Source organism: Saccharomycodes ludwigii, chromosome IV (genome assembly GCF_020623625.1).
Source record: "Saccharomycodes ludwigii strain NBRC 1722 chromosome IV, whole genome shotgun sequence".
NCBI classification, from domain to species: Eukaryota; Fungi; Ascomycota; class Saccharomycetes; order Saccharomycodales; family Saccharomycodaceae; genus Saccharomycodes; species Saccharomycodes ludwigii.
The window spans coordinates 880985-907997 of NC_060203.1; the positions used below are offsets into that span (position 1 = coordinate 880985).

At 31.6% G+C, this 27013-nt stretch overlaps 11 protein-coding genes across 11 annotated transcripts; 5 read left to right on the plus strand and 6 right to left on the minus strand.

Annotated features, from left to right (window-relative positions):
* Nucleotides 1-248: 248 nt before the first annotated feature.
* Nucleotides 249-1922, minus strand: DED81 (asparagine--tRNA ligase DED81; the record flags this gene model as incomplete). Its single annotated transcript, XM_046078035.1, has 1 exon — nt 249-1922. The coding sequence occupies one exon, from the start codon at nt 1920-1922 to the stop codon at nt 249-251; it is 1674 nt and encodes a 557-aa protein (XP_045934407.1).
* Nucleotides 1923-2410: 488 nt separating this feature from the next.
* HRB1 (mRNA-binding protein) lies at nt 2411-3934 on the minus strand (the record flags this gene model as incomplete). The annotated part of the gene is made up of 1 exon (XM_046081602.1): nt 2411-3934. The coding sequence occupies one exon, from the start codon at nt 3932-3934 to the stop codon at nt 2411-2413; it is 1524 nt and encodes a 507-aa protein (XP_045934408.1).
* Nucleotides 3935-4469: 535 nt separating this feature from the next.
* SGF29 (Sgf29p) lies at nt 4470-5540 on the minus strand (the record flags this gene model as incomplete). Its single annotated transcript, XM_046078036.1, has 1 exon — nt 4470-5540. One exon carries the CDS (start codon nt 5538-5540, stop codon nt 4470-4472), a length of 1071 nt encoding a protein of 356 aa, XP_045934409.1.
* A 419-nt stretch (nt 5541-5959) lies between these two features.
* On the minus strand, nt 5960-8044 carry TAG1 (Tag1p; the record flags this gene model as incomplete). Its single annotated transcript, XM_046078037.1, has 1 exon — nt 5960-8044. One exon carries the CDS (start codon nt 8042-8044, stop codon nt 5960-5962), a length of 2085 nt encoding a protein of 694 aa, XP_045934410.1.
* A 690-nt stretch (nt 8045-8734) lies between these two features.
* On the plus strand, nt 8735-9634 carry DPH5 (diphthine synthase; the record flags this gene model as incomplete). The annotated part of the gene is made up of 1 exon (XM_046078038.1): nt 8735-9634. The coding sequence occupies one exon, from the start codon at nt 8735-8737 to the stop codon at nt 9632-9634; it is 900 nt and encodes a 299-aa protein (XP_045934411.1).
* A 680-nt stretch (nt 9635-10314) lies between these two features.
* On the plus strand, nt 10315-10881 carry APS1 (Aps1p; the record flags this gene model as incomplete). The annotated part of the gene is made up of 1 exon (XM_046078039.1): nt 10315-10881. The coding sequence occupies one exon, from the start codon at nt 10315-10317 to the stop codon at nt 10879-10881; it is 567 nt and encodes a 188-aa protein (XP_045934412.1).
* Nucleotides 10882-10996: 115 nt separating this feature from the next.
* MLO1 (Mlo1p) lies at nt 10997-11392 on the minus strand (the record flags this gene model as incomplete). Its single annotated transcript, XM_046078040.1, has 1 exon — nt 10997-11392. The coding sequence occupies one exon, from the start codon at nt 11390-11392 to the stop codon at nt 10997-10999; it is 396 nt and encodes a 131-aa protein (XP_045934413.1).
* A 443-nt stretch (nt 11393-11835) lies between these two features.
* On the minus strand, nt 11836-16629 carry IRC20 (E3 ubiquitin-protein ligase IRC20; the record flags this gene model as incomplete). Its single annotated transcript, XM_046078041.1, has 1 exon — nt 11836-16629. The coding sequence occupies one exon, from the start codon at nt 16627-16629 to the stop codon at nt 11836-11838; it is 4794 nt and encodes a 1597-aa protein (XP_045934414.1).
* A 1042-nt stretch (nt 16630-17671) lies between these two features.
* On the plus strand, nt 17672-19717 carry RCK2 (serine/threonine protein kinase RCK2; the record flags this gene model as incomplete). Its single annotated transcript, XM_046078042.1, has 1 exon — nt 17672-19717. The coding sequence occupies one exon, from the start codon at nt 17672-17674 to the stop codon at nt 19715-19717; it is 2046 nt and encodes a 681-aa protein (XP_045934415.1).
* Nucleotides 19718-20634: 917 nt separating this feature from the next.
* On the plus strand, nt 20635-23769 carry SCDLUD_003468 (uncharacterized protein; the record flags this gene model as incomplete). The annotated part of the gene is made up of 1 exon (XM_046078043.1): nt 20635-23769. The coding sequence occupies one exon, from the start codon at nt 20635-20637 to the stop codon at nt 23767-23769; it is 3135 nt and encodes a 1044-aa protein (XP_045934416.1).
* Nucleotides 23770-24376: 607 nt separating this feature from the next.
* Nucleotides 24377-26944, plus strand: SPO1 (putative carboxylic ester hydrolase; the record flags this gene model as incomplete). The annotated part of the gene is made up of 1 exon (XM_046078044.1): nt 24377-26944. The coding sequence occupies one exon, from the start codon at nt 24377-24379 to the stop codon at nt 26942-26944; it is 2568 nt and encodes an 855-aa protein (XP_045934417.1).
* Between the last annotated feature and the right edge of the window lie 69 nt (nt 26945-27013).

Consider the following 27013-nt stretch of genomic DNA (forward strand, 5'->3'; position numbering starts at 1 on the left):
AAAAATATGTTAATTAATTCATATTATATGTCTAAAATACAAGTGTAGCTAAAGGAGTATATTATTATTACATTTAGCGTTTAACAAGAATATTCTTTATTTTTCTTTTTCTTTTTTTTTTGAAGAAAAACGAAAGAAAAACGAAAGAAAAACAAAAGAAAAACAAAAGAAAAACGAAAGAAAAAAAGACAATGAGTAAATCATTAAGTAATAATATGTATATAGCTTAATTAAAACATCAACGATAATCATGGTTTACATCTACCACTGAAACGAGGATACAATGAACAATCCCTAACAGTATATCTTTGACATAACCACGCCAAAATACGTTCAGTACCAATACCATAACCACCGTGTGGAGCAGTACCATATTTTCTTTGATCCGTAAACCAGTAGTATGGTTCTGGGTTAATACCTTCTCTCTTGAAACCAGCCATCAACTCCTCCTCATCATCAATTCTCATAGAGCCACCAGTGATTTCACCAACGGTTGGCATCAAAACATCAACGGATTCAGTAACACGTGGATCATCAATGCATTTCTTCATATAGAAGGACTTGATTTCAACTGGAAATTTAATCAACAAAATTGGAACACCAATAGTATCCGTCATCTTACGTTCAGCAGCTTCAGCAATATCATCACCAAACTTGAATTCCTCATTTTCTTCATTCTTAATACCATGTTCCTGTAACCACTTAATGGCGTCTTTATACTCCAATCTCATAAATGGAGACTTTGGAGCCTTAAAGTCTGGGTTCAACTGTTTAATTAATGGCCCAGCAACTGGATCTTCCAAAACATAATGAATAGCAGTAACAATTAATTTTTCAATGTGTGATAGCAACTCGTCAAATGTTAGGAAACATAATTCAGCCTCAATGTGAGTATACTCACTCAAATGTCTTCTTGTATGTGATTTTTCAGCTCTAAAAGACTCTTGAATAGCATAAACATCACCCAAACTTGGTAAACAAGTTTCCAAATATAATTGGGAAGATTGTGTTAAAAATGATTCTTCACCATAGTAGTCTAACTTGAACAAAGTGGAACCACCTTCAACTTGAGTTTGGACCATGCATGGTGGGGTAACTTCGGTTATACCCTCTTCGTCATAAAACCTACGAACAGACCTTAACAACGAGGCACGGACCTTCATAACTGCGCTTAATGTTTCACCTCTCAACATTAAATGACGCTGGTCCAATAAAAGAGAAGGGTCAGCGTTTTCTTGAACTTTGTTTGTAAAACTTTCGTCTCCGCTTGGAGCCAATCCAATTAAAGTAAAGTAATCAACAGATAATTCAACACCCCCTGGTGCAGATTTACCTTCTGGTAACTTTTTAATGGTACCGTAGAGGGAAACGGTACTCTCCAACGTTAGGTTGGCAGAAGCTTTAGCACAGTCACCCGTTAAGACACATTGTAAGTAACCAGTACCATCTCTTAAAACAAGAAAACACAAGGATTTCTTGTTACGTAATCTATGAACCCAACCTGAAATTTTGACTCTTTCGTCAATAGCATTATAACTTTTAATGATCTTAAAAGGTTTTGCCTTTGGTAAAGATTTATCTTCTTTTAATTGGTTAAAATCTAAAGCTTCTAATTTCTTGGTAACTTGCTCAGTTGCAGAGGCAGCTTTAATAGCCTTTTTTTTTAGACCTTCACAGCCTTTACGGGCTTTCTTTAAAGCACTAGCAGTAATTGGGAAGTAATCTGGTCCAGCTTCTGGGGTTTCTTCATTTTTCTTAAAAACTAGTAACTCTGGTTCTTTGTTAGTAGTAGCTTCTAAAGACTTTTCAACAACACTGAATAAAGCATAAGCTGGTGTTTTGAATGGTAACTCTTTGGAGCCATTATTTTTCTTGGTGTCATCAATACCAACTTGTTCATTGATATATAATTTGGAAGTCATTTCTGCGGATATCCCTGTAGATATTTCTTATGAGTAGTGAGTGTATAGGTTAATAGATATCAATAAAATGTGTATGTTGTAAAAAAAAAAAAAAAAAATAAAAAGTTAGAAAGATACAAACAGAAGTAAAAAAAAATTTTTTTTTTTTTTTTTTTTTTTAAATCTAAATTTAAAAAGTCATTGTAAAAAGCTTTTAAAACTTGGAAAGAAAAATATTGAAAAATTTTTTTGGACCAAAAAAAAAAAAAAAAAAAAAAAAAAATATTTTCAAATATATCAAACAAGATTATTAAAAATACTACGAGGATTATATCGTACTTAAGAACGGTATTAATAACAATAATACCTCAGTACTTATTGGTACATAAATATATAATATGAAGTACAATAGGCAAAAATGCACTCCACTTCTTCCTTTCTTTTTTTATCAGTATTATTATTATTATCAATATTAGCAGTAGTAATAGTATTGCTTTATTTTTACTTTATTAATCATACTTAACGTAACTAATACTCAACTCTAAACCACCATAAACATATTTATTTAATCTAGTTATACATATTTCAGCACTATCAACATCTTCGTATTGAATGACAGCATCCCCGGTTGGTTCATTTCTTTCATTGTATTTCAATTCAGCTCTGTTAACTTTCCCAATGGTTTCAAATAAATCATACAAGTCAGTGGTAGCAGTGGATGACGGTAAATTTTGAATGTACAGAGTATCGCTCTTCTCACCGTTTGGACCAGCTTTAGCAGTAAATTCAGTGTTTTCATTTTTAAAAGGTCTATTGTTATTGTTTGATTCATCACCCATATCATCAGCACCAACAGCACCCTTAACAGTACCAATATCATTGTTGATATTGCCAGCATCTTGCATTAACAGGTCACCATCGCTGTTAGAATTCTGGTAATTCCTTGATCTATTTCTATCATATCCTCCATTATTGTTAAATGCATAATCATCATCATTGCCGTCACTATTATTCCAACCATATTTCCCTTTATGTACATCTAGCCTTCTGCCTTCCATCTCGTAACCATTATATCTATGTATGGCATCTTCTGCTTCCTCTCTAGTATAGTAGTACACTGTTCCAAACCCCCTAGACCTTCCTTGATTGTCCAAATTAACATCTGCTCTGGTAACATTCCCACATTCCTTGAACATGTCTTTTAAGGCCTGCCAATTTATACTGTAGGGCAAATTGGCAACAAATAATTCAAAGCCATTGCTATTAGGATTACGACTAATATTACTTTTAGTATTGTTATTATTTCTATAATCAGGATAAACATTATAATCGTTGTTGTAATTAGAATTGTCATCATAATGTTCTCTTGAGTTCGATAGGGATGGTGGTGGCGGATTATCTTCTCTCACAAATATTTCACGATCCATAAAAACTGAACGGTCAAAATTTTTAATTGCGTCCGAAACTAAATCTCTGCTATCAAATTCAACAGTTCCCATACCCCTATGACGACCACGGTTTGTAATAATATCTGCACGAATAACTTTCCCAAGCTTAGAAAAATGCTCTTCCAAGTCACGCCCCGTACAGTCATAAGGAAGATTTCCAACAAAAACACTGTTTTCATAGTTTCTATTCATTTTATCTTCATAAGACGCACCTTCCACTAGCGGTGGTGCATCTCTATCGTTGAATCTGGATCTGGTTCCACGATTAAATCTACCTCTTCCTCTATCTCTGTTTCCATCATCTCTTCTTCTTCTTCCCCCCATTCTTCTTCTGTCTTCAAATTGATTGTCATCACCACTTCCCCTTCCTCTAGAATCGTATCTATCGTTATGATACCTGTCTCCTCTGCCTCTGGATCTATTACCAAATCCATTGTTTGATCCTCTTCTAACGTCTCTTCTATTGTTGCGATAATTGTTGCTGTTACCGGTATTGTTGTCATCATCATCATAATAGTTACGACGAGCTGGTGAACGAGACCTAGAACGTTCGTAATCCCTACTATATCTTCTTTCACCTTCCATTATGTTTATTTGTATGTGTACAGTTGATGGAGATACGTTACACTAGTGATGTTAGGTTGAAGTGGAAGAGTAATAGACGAAAAAAAAAAAAGAAAAAAAAAAGTGTTATGTTTTGTTAATTAAATAAGTGAATAGGTGAATAAATAAATAAATAAAATAAATAAATAAATAAATAAAAAAAGAAGGAAAAGAAGGAAAAAAAAAAAAAAAAAAAAAAAAAAAAATATAAACAATTAAAAAAAAATTTTTTTTATAAAGAAAATTTTAATTCGTTGGTAAGAAAAAAAGAAAAAGAAAGAAAAAAAAGAAAAAATTGGAAAAAAAAAAAAAAAGTAAAGCGAATTTTACAATTTTCGTAGTCATCCAACTCCTTACAAACAAACGCAGAGCGCGCCATTTTCTCGTCCAGGGAGAAAAACAAAAATAAAACTAAGACGCGACGAGGAAAAACATACACAGTTAAAATCTATAATAAACTATCTTTTTTTTTTATACTTTTTATTCACTTCTAAAATGGTTACAAGTTCCATTTATCTTACAGATGATGTCTATCAGGATATGGTAATACCAACCTTCTTTCTACTAAGGTTTCTTTATTGACTTCTTCTTCCCCTTCAAACCTTAACCTACACATCACACCATTATAACCATCATTTATTACACCCAAAACCTCTGCTGGATAAAACGTTGTTGTTTCAGGATATCTAGCCAAAACTTTTTTATTTTTGGGATAATTGCGTAGTGAACCGTTTTTACTTTTACTAATATCTGGTATCAATATAATTTCTTTCCAAGTACAACGGTACACTCTTCCCTTATTGCCAAACTCATCTGGCTCAGGGTCTCTAACCTCAAACTTTGTACCATCAGCACTAATTTTAACAACTTCACATTGAAACCAGTCTGTAATCGGTGAATTTTTCTTACTTGGTTTATAACCCACTTGCGATCCTAATACTATTGGTTCTTTGGGATTATATTCACTAATCCAGTATCTCCTACCCGTTCTAGTATTTGTGTTTGCAAAATCTAACGCATTATGAACATTAGTAACACCATTAATAGTTTTACTGCCATTATTATTATTAGTATTATTTTTCATATCTGCATTTTCGTGACTGATTTTAGTGTCATCTTTGTTTTTTACCGTACTGCTGCCTGTGTTATTACTTAATGGTGGTAACTTTTCAATTTTACCTGACTTAGTTCTTGTAATGCCTCTTCTACTGCCATACCTAGATGGTATTGGGTTGAAATTATTGCTAGTATTTGTGTTACTTATATTATTACTGGAAGTGTTAACGAGCACAGCATCAGTTTTTGCACCGTTACCCTCGATTATTTCGTCATTATTCTTGGTACTGATATCCCTTGGATGATTATTACTACAAGAAATTATATCATTTAAGTTTTCCAATACTTCGTTTAATATTCTCTTACTTCTTACTATATTCTCTTTATGTTCTAAATAATAACCTTTGTTTTGATTCTTTTGATAGTCAAAAGGTATAACTTCATTAGCATTATATATATCTTGTAAAGAGGATATTACTATATCCCATTTGTCACTGTTAGTGTCAATGGTATTATTCTTGATGGTACTCATATTTTTTTTTAATATATATTTATTTTTTTTTTTTTTTTTTTTTTTTTTTTGATAATTATTAATAAATGAATATGTTTATTTCGGAATTATTGTTAAACATTGATCAAAAAAAAAAAAAAAAAAATAAATAAATAAATAAATATAACCAAGACGTTTTTTTTTATTCTTTATTTTAATATAAATCGCACCACACCCTAAAAAAAAAAAAAAAAAAAAAGTGCATCAATTCGGATATCGGATGAGACACACTTCGGCAAAAATAAAACCAATGATCTATCAACGTAGCAACAGCAAAAATAAAAAAAAAAACAAAAATATATAAATATATATATATAATTTTGCAATCCATAAAATAATCACCCAACATAAACAATAACACCTTATGTCATATAATAGACAAAACAAATCTTTTGAACAAGTCAATTTTTAATCTTGGTCTTACCTTCGCCAGGAATACCAGTTAAAATCAATTGACCGTCAGTCAATTGCTCACATTCTATCATTAAATCTAAAATGCCTTCGATTAAAACAGGAAATTCTCCATGTATAAACAACTCTTGTAAACATTTACCAAATATTTTATTATTAACTATTTGAATTTCACTATTATCCAATGGGAATTCAACTTTCAAACCTAATCCATCATGCTTGTCAGCCAATTGTCTTGTGGTACAATCTTCCCAAACATTCAAATTCAAATTCATAAAGTGCTGGTGTTGTGTATCAAAAATACGTGTTGTGCCTTTTAGTTTCCTAATGTTCACTTCAAAATCTTTACTTATATAGCCAATTGCAACATTAGCAAAAGCATTCCCGGTTATAGAATATTGACCTCTATTTTTGTCATTTCCCGGTGGGGGATTTCTGATTATACGTAAATTATTGGAGACTCCAACGTTTTCAATAATATCCGAAGAATTCAAGGAAAAATTTAAATTCAATGGGAAAACATTGTGCGGGGAAAGTGAAGGATATACACCTAGTTGCAAGGGCTCGGTGGCATTGAAGATATTCGCTAATAACTTCGACATTGGTGTTATAACGTCTTCTTCATTGGAATCACATACTTTTAAAAGTAAACTTGGTGGCAAGTTTCCCTTAACTTGCCCAGTAATAAATCCTTTGGCGTCGCGTGGACCCGTAGCGTCATAATCTGTAGGTTCTGTTTCAAAGCTGATTTTAAAAAATGATTCACTGCTATTTTCATCTTCATTTTCTAGATTAATTGTTAAGTTGCCATCACAATCGGGGAAAACTGGTGCCCAGCACATCCCATCTAACACAGAATTGGCTATCCCCCATATATCATTATCACCGCTAGTTATATTATCCGAGATAATATCCGATGGTATATTAAATCCAAGTTTCATTAAAAACCCAGGCACATCTTTATCAGGTAGACGACTAAGTTCCAAGTTATCAAACTGTATACTACTTTCTAAAAATTCATGATGTCTGAGTAGATCTATCAACTTCCCCCCTAGTCTAGTATCATCGTTTGTATGATTATTTGGAATAAATTTTGACCAATCAAAATAATCTATCCGTAAATTTTTCAATAATGGAAGTTTAAAAAGTGCATTGCTGTTCCTGTTTCTATTATCTTTGTTATTGTTAATAAATGGTATGAGGAAAAGATTTTTCCAAATATTCAAATTCAAAGTACTCCATATCTCCAAATCGTTCTGTTCACCATTACTTATTTTCTTCAGTACTTTAAAAAGATTTTTCCAGTCAGGTTTCAAAACCATTGGAATAGTTAATGTTGTAATATCGTTGTTTTTAACGCTAAAACAAAGAGTTTTATTGATTCTTACTTCACCGAGATGTACGTCCAGGCTTTTTTCAAATAAAATAATATCATCAACATCAAGACAAACATTCTTCACCAAGTAGTTGGCCCCAAATAATAGCAACTTATCCGTTCTGTTTTTATTACTAATTTCCTCAGGTAACTGTTGATAATTGAATGATAGGTTTGCATTCACTTCTAATTCAAAAGTTTTGATTTTATCGACTAAGTGCCATTGCATGTTGTTTATCTTTATATCAGTACTGTTAGAAATGTATTCATCTATGTGAAAACCATCATCAGTTGAGGTACTGTTATCGCTATTTTTACCATTTTTGATACCGTCGTTTATACTCTTGTATGCAGGATATATGAATACAATTGCTATAAAGAGTAAGGATACAAATAAAAGTACCAAGATCATCAAGGTGAGTATTTTAACAATGCGTTTTAAGGAAAATGGATGAGTTTTATTTTTGTTGATAATTCTTGTGAATGCGGCAGTACTATCTTGGTTGTGGTTATTGTTAGCGTTGAATACCAGACCATCACTTTCTTCATCTGTTACTGTTGGTATTGTTAATTCACCATAATTTGTATTATTATTAACATTATTATTTTTTGAAAAGCTTTCATAAAAAGTAGTATTGTTATTTGGTTTAGAAGTAGCAATATTAGTTTTTAATAACAGACTCTGATCGTTTTCTGTCATGAATGCTTTTTATTTTTATTTTTATTTTTATTTTTATTTTTGTTTTTGTTTTTCTTTTCCTTAATTAAAAAAAAGATATTTTAATTGCTTACTCTTAGTTATTAAGTTGTAGCTAACAAGATATGATATGACCGTTAATAGAATAGGAATGATAAATATAAGGGGGATAAGAATTCATTATTAAAGATAGAGGCAAATATACAGCTAAAAATAATGATTTTTGATCGTGATGCTCATCAAGAACAACAGAACGATGCATTACAAATTTGACGTAGAGTACGCTCTAATAATTATTTGACATAAATGTACCTTTTTTTTCTTTTCTTTTCTTTTCTTTTCTTTTTTCTATCCAAATAATCGCCTTTTTTTTCCTTTCTAGCCAAATAGTCGCTCTTTTTTTTTTTCCCTTTTTTTTTCTTTTCTTTTCTTTTCTCTTTTCTTTTTCTATTTTATTTTATCAACTCAAACAAAATAAAAAAAAAACAAAAAAGCTGTTAGACCTTCAAGTTAATTACTTCTTCTTTCTGTTATTGAATATTTACTTTTCTTTTTTTTTTAATTTTTTTCATTTTTTTTTTTCATTTTTTTTTTTCTTTTTTTTCCAAACTTTGTTTAAACCTGTATCCATGTATATCACTACGACAATTAGCATTTCTTGGAAAATAGTTTAAATAAATAATCAAACTAATAATGCTATATTTAATTGGATTGGGACTAGCTTACCCAGAAGATATTACAGTTCGTGGTTTAAATGCAGTGAAGAAATGTTCCAGAGTTTATCTTGAACATTATACCTCAATATTAATGAATTCTACCCAGGAAGAATTGGAAACATTTTATGAGAAAAAGGTTACTTTGGCAGATAGAGAAATGGTTGAAAGTGGTTGTGAAGAAATCATGGCAGATGCAGACAAGTTAGATGTAGCATTTTTGGTAGTAGGTGATGTTTTCGGTGCTACTACTCATACTGATTTGGTTTTAAGATGTAAACAACGCAACATTCCAGTCGAAGTAATTCATAATGCCAGCATTATGAATGCGGCTGGTGCATGTGGACTACAATTGTATAATTTTGGACAAACCATATCTATGGTTTTCTTTACTGATTCCTGGAAACCGGATTCATGGTATGATAAAGTCCTTGAAAATAGAAAAATTGGTTTGCATACATTGGTTTTATTAGACATCAAAGTCAAAGAGCCTAATTTGGAAAGCATGGCTAGAGGTAGGATTGTATACGAACCACCACGCTATATGAGTATCGCCCAATGTTGCAAGCAATTATTGGAAGTCGAAGAAACGAGAAGTCTAGAGGCTTACACACCAAACACACCATGTGTTGCTATTAGTAGACTAGGATCTAACAAGCAGAAATTTAAAAGTGGTACGATTAAGGAATTGAGTGAATATGATTCTGGTGAACCCTTACACTCGTTAGTTATTCTTGGTAGACAAGTGCACGAGCTAGAATTGGAATATTTATTGGAGTTTACTGATAACAAGGAGAGTTTTATAAAAAATGTTAAGGCTGATCAAGAATATTTTAAACCGGCCCCATGGGTTCCACCTAATCAAGATGATGACTGTTGATTTACTTAAAAAAAAAAAGGGAAAAAAAATAAGGATATGAGAGGTGGTTTGTTAATAGTACTATTGATTCTGCAGAAATAACTTCGCAAAGCTTATTCATCGAGCCAATATACTCATATGTACTAACAAATGAATAAATAAAAGACATGTCACCGCTATATACATATGTATTTTTTTTTTTTTTTTTTTGACACCTGTGTTATTCATAACAAGTATAATATTAATAATAAGAAATATTGAAATGATTCAAAATAGATGTAAATAGCCACTTCTTTGCCCTTAGTACCTTTGAAGCTAATGCTAATATTAAAAATGGTATGCATGCTTTCTTTCTTTCTTTTTGTTTCTTTCGAGGATGATGGCATTTGATGATTAAACCAAGAAAAAAAATTAAAAATTAAAAAATAAAAATTAATGCACGGGCTATTTTATAATTCCCGGATTGTTTGGAAGTTCGGTTTTTTATGGAAAAAAAGAAAAAAAGAAAAAAAGAAAAAAAGAAAAAAAGAAAAAAATTTTTTTTTTTTACATCCAGCGCATTTTTTTAAAAAAAAAGATTCATCCTTTTAAAATCTAACCAAATAAAGAAAAGGGGGAAAAAAAAAAGAAAAAAAAATTACATAGTATAATATTCACCTTGCAAAACACAAAGATAAAGATCGATAACCTTATTTTACAAAATGATTGACGTCAAATATATGTTTTTATTAAGTAGACAAGGTAAAGTAAGATTAATTAAATGGTATGACGTATTCACACATAAAGAAAAACAAAGGATTTTAAAGGATATTAGTACTCTTGTGCTATCACGTAAAGCTAAAATGTGTAATATAATAGAATATAATAATACAACCGAAGCTACAACAACAACAACTAGCACTGTTGCTACATCAACAAACACAGCTATAGCAGCCACAACTGGCACCAATAATTCTGGGTCTAGCGGCCATAAAGTTATATATAAACGATATGCCAGTTTATTTTTCATTTGTGGAATTGATGAAAATTCCAATGAATTATTGACTTTAGAAATGATCCATAGATATGTTGAGACATTGGATAAATATTTTGGGAACGTTTGTGAATTAGATATTATCTTTAACTTCTCTAAGGCTTATTATGTACTGAATGAAATGTTTGGCTGCACTGGTGCGTTAATGGAAAGTAGTAAAAAAGATATTCTACATAACATTTCTTTGATGGATTCGATAGAAAGCAGTGACAATCTAAGTTCTGTATTAAGTTAGAATATGTATATATAGTTATTTATAGTTATTGGGGTACTAATGTTTCACTAGCGTATATATTTTATTTTTTATCTGATAAACAGCTAGCATCACTTTCATTCTTCCTCTTAGTTAATTATTTATATAATAGTTTGAAAAAATCAGCATCCCCCATTGGACCAACGCCTTTGACGTTATGCTTGGATTTATTCAAAGCTACATCTATCAACTCATTATACATAATACCAAAAACAAATGGAGTATCATCATGTTCTTCCATATCACTAGCCAAACCTTTGTACATCACATTACTTTTGCTACATGGGTGCTTTTCTTTATACAATACAACGTAACGCCTAATAAAATTCTGTCTATCCCTTTTAGTCAATTCATTCCATCTCCTATAACCAACTAACTGAGGAATGGTGTTATGAAACTGTCTTACCATGAAAACATTAGTGGGAAAGACCAATATTCTTGAGATATTTATGTTAGCTTGAGATAATAATGGAGACAAAGTTCGTAATTTCATTTTTTTTTTTTTTTTTTTTTTTTTTTTTTTAAGGAATGTTATCTTTTTCCTAATTTTATTCCAAGCGTGTATATCGCTTTATTTGTAAATTTGTATATTGGTAATTATATTAAAATTACTAAAATGTTATGTAATAGAAGTGAAGATAGGAAATAATTTCTAAACCCAAAAAGTATCAAAATTTGACGTATTGAAGTCTTTGGTAGTTTAAGATTAAAAATTAGAATTAAATCATAATATCAATAACTTTATAAAATCTTAAGTACTTTTATTTTTGTCTTTTCCGGAAAATCATCTGTATTATACCCTTTAATTAAAGTTTATATTCCGTCGCTCTGTAAAACTCGCCCTCGTACTCCCCTCGCCCTCGCACTCCCCTTTCCAAGTTAAACAGAAATAAAAAAAGTCATTTAAATATTAAATCCAAATATATATATATAAACTCATTTCTGAAAGAAACAATGCCAGATATGTGTTTTATCAACCATATACAATGGCGAATCCGCTTTACTTTTACCATTGCTATAAAGTCCTTTATTTTTTTTATTGTTGCTATTATCTAATACCGCAGGTAACTTAGTGTTTTTATCATTCAGTGACGTTTCTACATTATAATACTGCTGTTCTAAGTTGTATTTGTATTTTATAATGCTTTCTTCAACAGACTCCTTGATCATGAATTGCCAGACAAATGTATTATATTTTTGACCAAAACGAGAAACCCTATTGATAGCCTGCAATTCATCGCTTCTATTTAAAATCGGTTCAACCAGAAAAATATTTGTTGCATTCACTAAAGTTAGCCCACTCACTTGTCTTTTAGAATCTAACAACAAACAAGATATGGTGCTATCCTTTCTGAACAATTCTACCAACTTGTTGAATACCTTGCTGCTGACCGCAGAAACATTACGATGATTAATTGAATTGAAACTTAAAATGTGGGATAAGCAATCTAAAAATGTAACATTATGCGAATAAATTAAAATTTGCGGTGGTGGTATATTTCCATCAGCGGTACAAGTGTTATTTTCATAATTTAATAATAGGTATGTAACCATTTTAACAATAGCATCTAATTTTGTTCCAAATCTTTGTTTTATGTTGAGATTCAATATTTCAGGTAAATTTTTAAATTTCATATATCCACCAAAATAAAAATCCTGAGATTTCGCATTGCTATTGTCTAGGGTATTTTCTGCATTTGGCCTATCATGTAACTCACGGGACTGTCCATTTAAGTTATCTGCAATGCTATTGTTACACTTTTCCTCAACTTGAAATTTAAATTTATAGATTTCCTCTAAAACTGTCGTTTGTTTGCACATAGGACAAGTAGAATGGTGTCTTAGCCAACTCTCTGCACATTCTTGACAGAAAAAATGACCACATTTTAAAATAGCACCAAGTTTAATAGAGCCAAAGCATATACTACACTTAAACTTTTTGCCATTGTCAGTGATTTCAGTTTTTATTTTTTGCAATGTGTTTAAATATTTACACCTGGCTCTCAAATTATTAATCTTAGTTGTATTTTTTTTAACTATTTCATCACTTTTTTTGACGTTCATTTTGATTTTTGCTTGCATCCTCTCATCCAATTCAACAATGCTCACCAAACTATCTGAAATTTTTTGTAAATGCTTATAATATTCAACCTTGGCATTGTACACGGTATTTAAGGATTTGATATAATTTTTCAACTTTTGTACATCTTGCATTAGTGCAGGTAGTTCCTTAGAATACGAAAACAAGTAAGTCTCAAAATCGCTTTCTGTAGCAATATTACTATCATCGATATTATTATCAGTAGTGGTGGTATTTAATGTCACTTTTTTTATCATTTTAACGTTTTGTAGTTTTAAATAGGTTTGTTTCAATGATTCACCTTCCAATAAAGGCAATGTTTTTAGCATTTCTCTATGCAATTTGGATCTTTGTTGGATAATGTCTGCACGTAGCATATTTTTACTATTCGCTAGTGAAGTGACACCATTATTTTCAGTAGATAGTATATTTATTCTATTGGCTAGTATCTTTTCCACACAATCAAACAATGCAAATACCTTGTCTTGCATATCCAACGAATTTTCATATTCTTTGGCCTTTTCATCGTCAGTGTTTGCACTTTCATTTGCACTTTCATTTTCATTTTCATTTGCACTTTCATTTTCATTTTCAATGAATATGATTGGATGTGCTAAGAGATCTTTAACCTCTTTTAGATACTTATTCACCATAATAGCTTGTTTATCCAAAACATCGTAGATAAGACACAATGTTTTGAAAATATTAAAAGTGGTTACATTTGATGAAAAATCTTTTTTATGCTGCGAAGGGAATAGAGTCAATGGTAACTCATAGATAATATTATTATTTTTAGTAATAAAGGCGGGGTCATCGATATTTTTCTGTTCTTCAACAACTTTATCTATTTTTTCCTTCAAAATTTCTCTTCTTATTAGCTCTGCCTTTTCGTAATACATTTTTTCAAAATTTTGGTACTTATAAATAATTGACATCAAATCTTTATCATTAAAAATAGAATCACCGCTAGTGTTTTTATTGTTTACATCATTAAATTCTTCAAGTTTTTTACTCCCCAGATAGTAATAGGCTGTAGCTATGAAAAAGTAGCATTGGTGTAACTGTTCTTTAAAATCCCCCAAAAGCTCTTGATCCGTATTGTTATTATTATTGTCATTGTTAGTAGTAGTAGTAGTAGTAGTAGTAGTAGTAGTAGTAGTAGTAGTAGTAGTAGTAGTAGTAGTAGCAGTACTGCTACTACCACCAGCAATATTAAGTTTCAAAATTTGTTCAAGTATTTTTTTAAAAATCTGTATTGCCATAACGGGCTTATTTTCAAGCTCCAACATAATTTTACCCTTTTGTATTTGCACTAAAAAATTAGCTCTCAACAAGGATTGTATTTTTTTACTAACAGCTGCCTTCATTATATCCAAAATATCATCCATATAATTCATATCTAGTAACTCATCATGATCTTCTTTGATATTGATGCCACTCTTGGTTTTAAGTAACGTTTTTTTCTTGGTTAGATTAATCAATCCCATCTGACACTCATTAAGTAATAAAGACAACCACTTATTCATAGTCATTAAATCAACCATCTGATCGTTACTATTACTACGAGTGCTATTACCATTATTGTCATAACCAGCCTCGTTTAAAAACTTTGTCCAACAACTTGTATAATGGTCTTGTTCAATTGGTCCTAAAGCTAATGGTATCAAATACTGATATTGTTTCGGAATATTTATTTGATCAGATACATTTAGTTTAGTATGCCTGATACATAAGTCGTTATCAATGAAAAATTGGGTCAATTCGGCGCATATAGGATACTGCAATTTAAGCATTTTATTAATTAAGTTGGGCGAATCCATAAAGGGGTTAAATTGCAAATAAGATAAAATCATTGCCAAATCCTTGGCAATGGTGCCAGCCCCAGCGTTAGCCCTATCGTTGTTGCCGATATGCGTAACTTTTGTTATAGTGGATACTGGAGTGCCCGAACTGCCCCAAGTGTGAACTCTTGATATTTCATTGCAACATCTAATAATATTTCCAGTTAAAGATCTGCCCAACATTTGGACTTCGTCTAATACAATTCTCCAAAAGTTAATTAGGGCTAAGGGTGATGAATAGTCATATTTTATATCATGCCTTTTCTTATCATTTGTTTTAACAGTGTCGCTATAATTATGCACGTTTCTGTTTCTATGTGTGGCAAAGTTTGTATAATGAACCTCTGAAGATAGAACAGAATATGAAGTAATAATTATATCATATTCCAGTAACTTTAATGAAATATCGTTTGCACTTAGTTTATCCTTATCAAAAGTTCTAGAAAGTTGTTTAAACCCTGGATAGTGATAAATGGAAAGTGTGTTGTTATAACTATGGTCCTCAATTTCATCAATCCATTGATTCAAAATACTATCAGGGCACACAATTAATGTAGTTTTAGCTTTATGTAAATTACTTTTACTAGGGCCGGTAACCCGAGAATTCCTCTTATTCAATAAAATTAAGGATAATATTTCAATTGTTTTACCCAACCCCATTTCTTCAGATAACAAACCTTGTGCACCATGTGGTACTTCAGCATCGACTTTGTTTGAATTGTGAATAGTTGAACATGATTCATTGTATTCTTTAAAAAAAGCCAATCCTTGATCGTAAGATAAAAGATAATTTGTATATTTATTCCAATATCCAATATTAGGGATGTCCACATAACCAAAACACAAGTTCCTATTTAAGTAACTCAAAATTGCATTCTTGTCTATCTTGTCGTCGTTAACTGATGTGCTATATAGTTCCTTGTTTAACATCCACAAAACCGTCTCCTTTTGGAAAGGATATAGTTCTAACGGCTTGATTTTATTAAAATCGATATTAGACTCGTTAATTTTTTTTATTTTTTTAGTAATATTTTTTGTATACTCAATAACTTTCATCTCAAACGACTCTCTTGAACCAGCAAACGTGATATCGGTTACAGGATGAACAGTATCAAATATATAAGTGTTGAAAATTTTTTGAGTATCTTTTGTAAAAGCGTTAAAATCATTTTCTCTATAACTTAAATATATATCTATTATCAGCGTCCAATTATTGCGTTGCTTTACGTTAATTTTAATCAAAGAATTCACAGATAAATCTTTATATTTTGCTGCACGTATGATGTTATTAGGATCCATATTACCAACAAAAGTTGTGATTTTTCTTTTTTTCCTTCCTCTCCTTGTAGCAGTGTTGCTAATTCTAGAGATAGCAGATCCGGGATGTTGTTGCTTTTGTTTTCTTAGTCCTGTTTTATTTCTAAGTAAATCTATCATAGAAGTAACAGAAGAACTTAATTGATCCAAGGAGAAAGTCAAAATTGGAGATATATGACCATCATCTTCATTATAGAAGACTTTTAAATTCGATTCGGAGACATCTACATGTGCATTATTGTAGGTGGCATTACACTCAATATCATTTTTATTCCCATGTGTATTTAATTCATGCTTAAATATTAGTTGATAAACTAATTTTTTATCAGATTTAGTTTTGCCACAATTACTAGAGGTATAGTGCTCAGTAAGATTTTTATTTTTATTTTGAAGATTTTGGTTTGTAATTGGACCAAGGGGTGGTATATTTAAAGAAAGATCATAATCCGATATATTTATAATTAATTTTTTATTATTGGTATTATAATCCATATTATAGTTTGTTACTTTTAACTGTGATAATTATAGTTTCCGATTTGTATTTCAAAAAGAAATATATATACATATATGGGGGTATTGATGAGGGGGAAGTTTTCCTTTTTTGTTGTTCACTTTTCCATACAAATTTGAAAATAGTTATTTTTTTTTTTTTTTTTTTTCTTTTTTTTAACATAGTAAGGATAATAAAAGAATAGGAAGATAGTTTAATACAAGGTAATAAATTCATAAATTCAATGCTCAGTTTGATTACAGTGATTAGATGAATTATTAGTCCAGTAACCGCTAAGTGCGATAATTTTATTTTTCAAAGATACGGACATATATCTATCATAGATATCCGGAATAAGGGAAAGTTGTTTTTTCGGTATGTTGGTTTTCTCGGTATGTCAGTTTTCTCGGTATGTCAGCTTTCTTTTTTTTTTTTTTTTCTTTTCTTCTTACTTTTTTAAATGTGGTTGGTAGTATCCCCATGGATATTACTAACATAAAAGAAGTAGGTAGCGGAGTGGGGTTAATTGTATTTTTTATTGTATTTAACATTAAATACAAAAAAATAACCAATTTATGTTTCCATATTAGTCAGCTTTTCGTCATCTTTGCATTCTTTACCATCAATAAAATATTTGGATATTATTTATAACTTACAAACTTCCCTTTCTCTCGTCTTGTAGTCCCCTTGTTTAACAATTTTTAACTTTTCTATAAACTTGAGTAAAAAACAAAACAACCAGCAATTGAATTAAAACACAAAAAAATATTAAAGGGGGAAGAGAGAGAGAAAGAAAGAAAGAAAGAAAGAAAGAAAAAAAAAAAAAAAAAAAAAAAAAAAGAGCGTATCGGTTCTGTAAAGTATTAAAATTATATTAGCTTCGATTTAAATCAGTAAAACCATATTAAACAACCACTGAAATAATTTAGTCTTAAAATCCAGTTGTACTTGGTTCATAATATCAATAGGAAATATATATTGAGCACTAAAAATAATTAACATTTTCACCAAAATAAAAAATAAAAAATAAAAAAAAATATTACAATGCTCAAGATCAAAAATATTTTTAAAAAAAAGACTCAACAACCTGAACAACAACAAGAAAATCATGATACCAATACTCCCAATTCTACTGGGGAACACGGGAAACAGAAAAAATCGAAGCCTTTAGCCTTTCCTTCTAGCAATACTACTAATAATGCCACCACTGCAACTGATGATAAAGGAGGGCCTCGTAACAGTATTTTTTTAGAAAAATGCTTGTCTCCTTCATCTTTGCAACAATCACCCATTAATACTGCTAATAAAACTATCGAAGAGCAAGAGGCAATACAAAAATCCTATGATACAAAGATTGTCTCCCATATATCAAATGTTTCATATAGTACTAGTTCAAGCACTTCTTCAACTTCATCGATTCAAAATATAACTGTACCACAACATACCCATCTACACACAGATGTATACCACAATTTAAACCAAGATTATAACGAAAACAGTGCTGATGATAACACTACCGATAATCGTACGCATAATGACAACTTATCTTCCTCATTATCACTGAATGACGGTTCGTTAACTACAGTCGATAGTGTGTCTAGTAGCGTTGAAGAAACCTCTCTGTCAGACGATATTAGCAGCGATGAAATGTTGGAGGCTGCTCCACAAGTAAAATTTGCTGAGCAATTAGAAATTACCAATTACAGACTACTAAATAAGATTGGAGAGGGTGCATTTTCTAAAGTATTTGATGCCAAAAAGGTTGTTTTTCCCACTAATAACGGTACCCCTAACAACAACACAAGCTTAAAAAAATGTGTGGCTATTAAAATTTTAAATAAGACGCAATTATCAGATACTCATAAGAACAGTAACATTCAAAATGCTGCCAAAACAAGCACAAGACAACAGGTTTTAAAAGAAGTAGCTATACACAAGTTAGTGTCCTCCTCCCCCTATGTGGTACAATTTATAGAATTCCAAGAAAGTCCCAAGTATTATTATATTGTGCAGGAGCTATTGCCCGGTGGAGAAATATTTGGAGAAATTGTTAGGTTGACATATTTTAGTGAGGATTTATCAAGACATGTGGTCCGCCAGTTGGCCTATGCCATCAAACACCTGCATTCACTGGGTGTAGTCCATAGAGACATCAAACCTGAAAATTTGTTATTTATTCCAATAGATTATATACCAACAGTTCCACCCAATAAACGGAAATTAAGGAAAAGTGATGATCCAACGACCAAAGAAGATGAAGGTATTTTTATTAAGAACGTAGGCGGGGGTGGAATTGGTAGAGTCAAGCTAGCTGATTTTGGGTTATCTAAACAAATCAATTATACAAATACCAAAACACCGTGTGGTACTGTTGGGTATACTGCACCAGAAGTGGTCAAGGACCAGAAATATAGTATGGAGGTTGACATGTGGGGGATAGGGTGTGTATTGTACACTGTATTGTGTGGATTTCCGCCATTTTATGACGAAAAAGTTGATATCTTGACTGAAAAGATAAGCAAGGGACATTATACGTTCTTAGAACCTTGGTGGGACGAAATTAGCGAGGGTGCTAAACATTGTGTTTCCAGATTATTAGAAGTTGATCCATACAAGAGATATACGATTGAGGATTTATTGAATGATCAATGGTTCATGTCGTGCGATGCAGATCGAGAGAAAAATATTAATGCTGGTAACACCGCGGGTAATAGTAAAACTAGTAAGAGAAGAAGTAACAGGAACAAAAAATACATGGATTTATTATATTCGCCAGCAGCTGTTGCCATGAGGGATGCGTTTGATATAAGTAATGCTGTTCAGAGAAAAGTGGAAGATGAAGATATCAACCAAAATGGGAATAGCAGATCAACATTTGCTGCTGCGATCTCCTTGGGTGCTTTACAAGAAGGTGAGGTAATGGATAATGCAACCCATGCTAATAGTACTAATAAGAATGGCAACAGTATAGAAAATCAGTTTTTTCAATTAAAATTGAACTCTTCAACTATATTGAAGAGAAGAAAGGAAAAAAATGCAGGTGATGAGATTGCTGCTGCAGTTTCTATGCCACCTACTATAAAGGAATAGGGACGGGTGACAACAGGTATTGATGTAATTAATAATTTGTTTGAGATTTCCTTTTTTTTTTTTATTTTCTATTTACTTGTCTATTGATATATGGAGTATTTAAGATTTTAGCATTAGTATATTATACAAAAAAAAAAAAAAAAAGAAAAAGAATTAATTGAAATTATATTTTTGTAGTAACAATAATGTAGAATCAGCACAGTAAATAAAGCTTTATATCTTAGCATTTTGTTGTAGTTGGTGAAACCAAAGATCTTTCTTGTGCCATTATTAATTAGTCCGGATCTATTTTTCCCTTTCGCATTTCTGCTACGGATTAAAAAATAAAAAAAAAAGTTTCTATTTGCTGTGAAATTAAAGAAAAAAAAAAAAAAGGAAAAAATGCAAAAAAAGAAAAGAAAAAAAAAGAAACGAAAAAGAAAAAAAAAAAAAAAAAAAAAAGAAACGTTTTAGAAAATACGCAGAAAAAAGGATTAAAAAGAAACGTGTCATCGTTGTCCCAATTACCATTTTTAATTTTTGATAGTGACGAAAAAGTAAAATGCCTAAGAAAATCCCACATACGACAAATTTACAAAATAAAAAAAACTTTTTTTTTCTTCTTTTTTTTGTTCGTTTTTAATTTATTTAAAAAGAAAAGAAAAATTTTTTTTGGTTATAAATAAAATTCTTTTAAAAAAAAATTTTTTTTAATTTTTCCCAACATTAACTTTTACCAAACTTTTTTTTTTTTTTTTTTTTTTTTATTTATTATATCTTTTTTTTTTTTTTTTACATATTTATTTAATCTTTTTCATAACACCTTTTATTGTAATAGAATAAATATATATTCTTTTTTAACTTTCTCTTGTTATTTTATATAAGAAAAAAGGAGAAAAACCATACAACTCTAACAATAATTTTATATTATCTGCAATATGAGTGACTCTGCGGAATCCATTAAGGTTTTAGAAGAATTATTCAGCAAGTTATCTGTTGCTACTGCTGAAAACAGAAGCGAGGTTGCTACTGAAATCTCTACCTTTTTAAACGGTAACATTATTGAACATGATGTTCCAGAACATTTCTTCAAAGAATTAGCCAAAGCTGTCAAGAACAAAAAGACTGCTGCTAATGCTTTAGAGGCTATTGCTCAAATTGCTAGTGAATCTAACTTGTCTCCAAGTGTTGAGCCATACGTTGTTGAATTCACTCCAGAAATTTGTACTGCTGCTGGTAACAAGGACAAGGAAACTCAAGAAACTGCCGCTAAGGCCTTGCTTGCTTTGGCCAAGGCTATTGATCCAAACTCTGTCAAGATCTTCTTACCACACTTGACAAAGTCTTTGTCCGAAACTAACAAATGGCAAGAAAAGGTTGCTGTTTTGGCCGCCATCTCCGCTTTGGTTGACTCTGCTAAAACCCAAATTGCTTTGAGAATGCCAGAATTGATTCCAGTTTTATCTGAAGCCATGTGGGATACCAAGAAGGAAGTTAAGCAAGCTGCTACTGCCACCATGACCAAATCTACCGAGACAGTTGATAACAAGGATATCGACAAGTTTATCCCACAATTGATTCAATGTATTGCCAAGCCAACTGAAGTTCCAGAAACTGTTCATTTGTTGGGTGCCACCACTTTTGTCGCCGAAGTCACTCCAGCAACTTTGTCTATCATGGTTCCATTGTTGTCTAGAGGTTTGACCGAAAGAGACACTCCAATCAAACGTAAGGCTGCTGTTATTATTGACAACATGTGTAAGTTGGTTGATGATCCACAAGTTGTTGCTCCATTTTTGGGTAAGTTGTTACCAGGTTTGAAGGGGAACTTTGCTACCATTGCTGACCCAGAAGCCCGTGAAGTTACCTTGAGAGCTTTGAAGACCTTGAAAAGAGTTGGTAACGTTAGTGAAGATGACAAATTGCCTGAAGTTTCCCATGCTGGTGATATCGAAACAACCAGAGGTGTCTTGGACAACTTGTTGAAGGGTAAGAATGTCCACAAGAGATTTGAACCAGTCTTGAACTATGTTGCTGCTATTGGTGGTGATTTGATTGATGAAAGAATTATTGATCAACAAGCTTGGTTCACTCACATTTTGCCATACATGACCATCTTTTTGCACGAAAAGGATGCCAAGGAAATCTTGGATGATTTCAGAAAGTTGGCTGTTGACAACATTCCAGTTGGTCCAAGTTTCGACGATGAAGAAGATGAAGGTGAAGATTTATGTAACTGTGAATTTTCTTTGGCTTACGGTGCTAAGATCTTGTTGAACAAGACCCAATTGAGATTGAAGAGAAACAGAAGATATGGTTTGTGTGGTCCAAACGGTGCTGGTAAATCTACTTTGATGAGAGCCATCGCCAACGGTCAAGTTGACGGATTCCCAACCCAAGAAGAATGTAAAACTGTCTACGTTGAGCACGATATTGATGGTACTCATGCTGACACCCCAGTTGTTGACTTTGTGTTTGCTGGTAACGTTGGTACCAAGGAAGATATTACTGCCAAGTTGAAGGAGTTTGGTTTCAGTGACGAAATGTGTCAAATGCCAATCTCTGCTTTGTCTGGTGGTTGGAAGATGAAGTTGGCCTTGGCTAGAGCTGTTTTGAGAAACGCTGATATTTTGTTGTTGGATGAACCAACTAACCATTTGGATACTGTTAATGTTGCTTGGTTGGTTAACTACTTGAACACCTGTGGTATCACCTCCATTGTTGTTTCCCACGACTCTGGCTTCTTGGACAAGATTTGTCAATACATTATTCACTACGAAGGTTTGAAGTTGAGAAAATACAAGGGTAACTTGTCTGAATTTGTTAAGAAGTGTCCAACTGCTCAATCTTATTACGAATTAGGTGCCTCTGACTTGGAATTTAAATTCCCAGAACCAGGTTACTTGGAAGGTGTTAAGACCAAGCAAAAGGCCATTGTCAAAGTCTCCAACATGACTTTCCAATATCCAAACACCACTAAACCACAAATATCTGATGTTTCTTTCCAATGTTCCTTATCTTCTAGAATTGCTGTCATTGGTCCAAACGGTGCCGGTAAGTCTACTTTGATTAATGTTTTGACTGGTGAATTGTTACCAACCACTGGTGAAGTTTACATTCATGAAAACTGTAGAATTGCTTACATTAAGCAACATGCCTTTGCCCATATCGAAAACCACTTGGACAAGACCCCATCTGAATATATCCAATGGAGATTCCAAACTGGTGAAGATAGAGAAACTATGGACAGAGCCAACAGACAAATCACTGACGATGATAAGCAAGGTATGCTGAAGATTTTCAAGATTGAAGGTACTCCAAGAAGAATTGCTGAAATTCACGCCAGAAGAAAGTTCAAGAACACTTATGAATATGAATGTTCCTTCTTGTTGGGTGAAAACATCGGTATGAAATCTGAAAGATGGACACCAATGTCTTCTGTTGACAATGCTTGGATTCCAAGAGGTGAATTGGTTGAAACACATGCCAAGATGGTTGCTGAAGTTGATATGAAGGAAGCTTTGGCTTCTGGTCAATTCAGAGCTTTGACCAGAAAGGAAATTGAAACTCACTGTTCTATGCTGGGTTTGGATACCGAATTAGTTTCCCATTCTAGAATTAGAGGTTTGTCTGGTGGTCAAAAGGTTAAATTAGTTTTGGCTGCTGGTACTTGGTTGAGACCACATTTGATTGTTTTGGATGAACCAACCAATTATTTGGATAGAGATTCTTTAGGTGCTTTGTCTAAGGCTTTGAAGGCTTTTGAAGGTGGTGTTATTATCATTACTCACTCTGCTGAATTTACCAAGAATTTGACTGAAGAAGTCTGGGCTGTTAAGGATGGTAAAATGACTCCATCTGGTCATAACTGGGTTGCTGGTCAAGGTTCTGGTCCAAGAATCGAAAAGAAAGAAGCTGAAGGTGATCAATTTGATGCTATGGGTAACAAGATTGCTACTAAGTCTAAGAAGAAGAAGTTGTCTTCTGCTGAGTTGAGAAAGAAGAAGAAGGAAAGAATGAAGAAGAAGAAGGAATTGGGTGATGCTTATGTTTCTTCTGATGAAGATTTCTAGGCTGCTGTAATGCTGTAGTAGTAGAGAAGGATATAATTATAATTATAGTTTTGTTTTTTTTTTTTTGTATTTATTTTATGAAATTACCTTATTTTTATCAAATTAATATATATTGTTTTATATAAGGATTTGTTTGTTTTTTTTTTTTTTTTTTTTTGTAAAGAAAATAATATTTTTTTATTTAAATTGTATTTTTTTACTGATTGTGATAGCTTATATTGTGGGATGGTCTGTATTTGAGGAGTCTTAATTTAATTGGGGAAAAAAAAAAAAAATATTTGTACTGGTTGTTGCAATTTTGGTTTTTTTTTTTTTTTTTGGTGCATATTTTAATTAGGGCGTCAATAAATCAAGGTGTCAGTAACAATAACACAAAAACTATACACAGTAGAAAAAAGGATATTAGGAGGGGGAGGGAAAGTATTTTAAGACATTTATATTTATGCAGTTTTTTATCTTTATTTTATTTCAAATTTCAAATTTCAAATTATGAAAGCATCTTTTTAGCTACTTTTTAATACTTATGAGATAAAAGGTTGGATAAGAAAAGAAAAACAAAATTAAAAAAAAAAAGCCAAAAGAAAAGCCAAAAAAAAGCAAACTCAAAATGAATAAAAAAAATAAACCAATTATATTTTTCAGAAATATTATACTGTTGTCAATTATTTTTTCCTTTTATACTAGCATTAAGTACCCGTTTGCCATTGCTTCACTTATTCCTATTAAATATCCCAGAACCATTAGTAATGCTCAATCGGACACAGTTTCTAGTATCTACAATGAAGGTAACAGTAATAATAAAAGTTGCTTTAATTTTATAAACATCAACGATGCTGAAAACAATAAAAAGCAACTACATAGTGTTAAAGATTTTCTTGTAGAAAAAAATAAGCTGAATGTATTTACCTCGCAGAATTCTTTATATGCTCCAAGAAGGGTTGAATGTCCAAATTACCCATTGCTAAGAAATGCAAGTATAAGTACTACTAGTTATAATATGTACCATAATAATGATTTTTTTTATCCTCATGAAGAAATTAACGCTGAAGAAAAAGATTATATCAACTCGAGAAATTCTATTCACACGCAAGCAAATATTTTAAAATTTTTAAAAAGTCTAGAAATACCTGATTTTAGTTTCTACCATTTCTATTTCTATCCTTTGTTTACTGATTTGTATGAAAATACAAAGATTGGATCAGACAGAGAAAACCAATGGAAACATGCCCTTTTCGATGAAAAAAACTATAGTAAGGAAAATAGTCTTTACAATCTGCTTGGTAACCAAAGTAATAATTATAATGCTGAAAGCAATAATATCAATATCGGAGTTGCTATATCTGGGGGTGGGTACCGATCAATGTTAACGGGAGCAGGGGTGCTTCTGGGAATGGATCGATATGGGTTGTTAAGCTGTACAAATTATATAACTGCTGTTAGTGGAGGAAGTTGGCTATTAACGAGCTTACTTCTTAATGATTTTAATTCAATAGGTAACTGGAATTTTAAAGATAGTTTATTAGAGGGAATACCAAATATAGAAATTAGTAGCAGTGATGATGATACTTCTTTATTAAAATTGTTGGAAACTGGCGGGGAGAAAAGGGAGAAAGACAGTAATGGGATTTTCCATAAAAGAGGGTTTAACGATTATATCATGTTTTTAAAATTGAAAATAGATAAATTGTTCGGTAATAAGAATAAAAAAAAAGATAATAAACTGAACGAAGAAACGCCATTATTTACCTACTCTAATACCACTGACATAAATACACTTATGAAAATGATGGATAAGATGAACAGATTTCGTAAGAGTGTCAAATTTTATAACAAAATACATGATTTGGTGAAACCAAAAAAAATGGCTGGTTTCCCCCTCAGTTTTACAGATTACTGGTCAAAAGCTTTGATGAATCGAATGACAGCACAATGGGATGATTCAAGCGTAGATAAGCAGCAAAACATTGAGCTAACTACAGTTTTGTCCAAAAGCAGTAGGTTTCTTAGATATGAAATCCCACTTCCCATAATAGTAGCCAATTGTAAAAACGGTTTATTGAGAAATGCCGTTTTTGAATTTACTCCTTTTGAATTTGGCTCATGGTTAAAGACTTTCAATATGTTTGCAAATATAAAATATTTGGGATCGAAAGTTAACCCAGAAACTTGGTACGGAACTGAGTGTTACAATGGTTTCGATAATATTGGATTCATAACAGCCACATCCTCGAGTTTATTCAATATTTTGTTTTCTTATATTTGGAAGTTAACCATGAATGTGTCATCCGATACTCATCGAGCCATCAAAGCAATATTTGCGGTGTTTGGGATAAATTTACTAGATAACCATGTGTTTAGTGATGATGTAGAAAGCAGTGCTGTTTCCAGACCAGATTATGCGATTTTCAAAACAAACCCTTTTTATAAATTAAACATTTCTTCGAGTTTTATGGCAGATTCATTGACTAAAGATGAATCTTTATACTTGGTGGATGGAGGGGAAGATACAGAAAATCTACCAATAAGACCATTGCTACAGCCGGATAGAAATTTAGATATTATTTTTATTGTGGATTCAAGTTCAGATAGGAACAATTTTCCCAACGGTAGAAATCTATACAATATTTACAAAAACTTTTTGATGGAGGAAAATTATAGAATTATTCGGCCAATGAGCGAGTATTACAAGCAAAGTGGTGACGACGAAGTACAATTTGTTAAAATATTGAATATTCCAAAAATACCCAAAACAATTAGTTTAGATGGACATAATAATACAAAGCTGTTTGCTTATAATAAAACTTCAATTGTCTTTGGTTGTTTCATAGAAAGTTATGTGACGTTACCTTTAAATATTACCAGGACAAATGGTACTGAGTTCAATTATATTGATATCAAGCCACAAAAATACCCTCCGATGCTATTATACATGCCGAATAATAATATATCCTATGCTTCCAACAAATCAACATTCAAGATGAGCTATAGTGCAACTGAAGTTAAAAAAATGATTGAAAACGGTGAAAATATATTTACGCAATCTTTTGATGCTAATTATAAGAAATGCTTAGGTTGTTTTATGATCAAAAGAACATATGATAATAGAGCTCATATTGACAAACAAAAAATACCAGATTTTTGCAATGAATGTTATAAAGAATATTGTTACAATTAGATTGATTATATTTTGTGTATATTTTTGTAGGCATATTTGTGTTTGAATGAGGAACTTATTTTACTATTA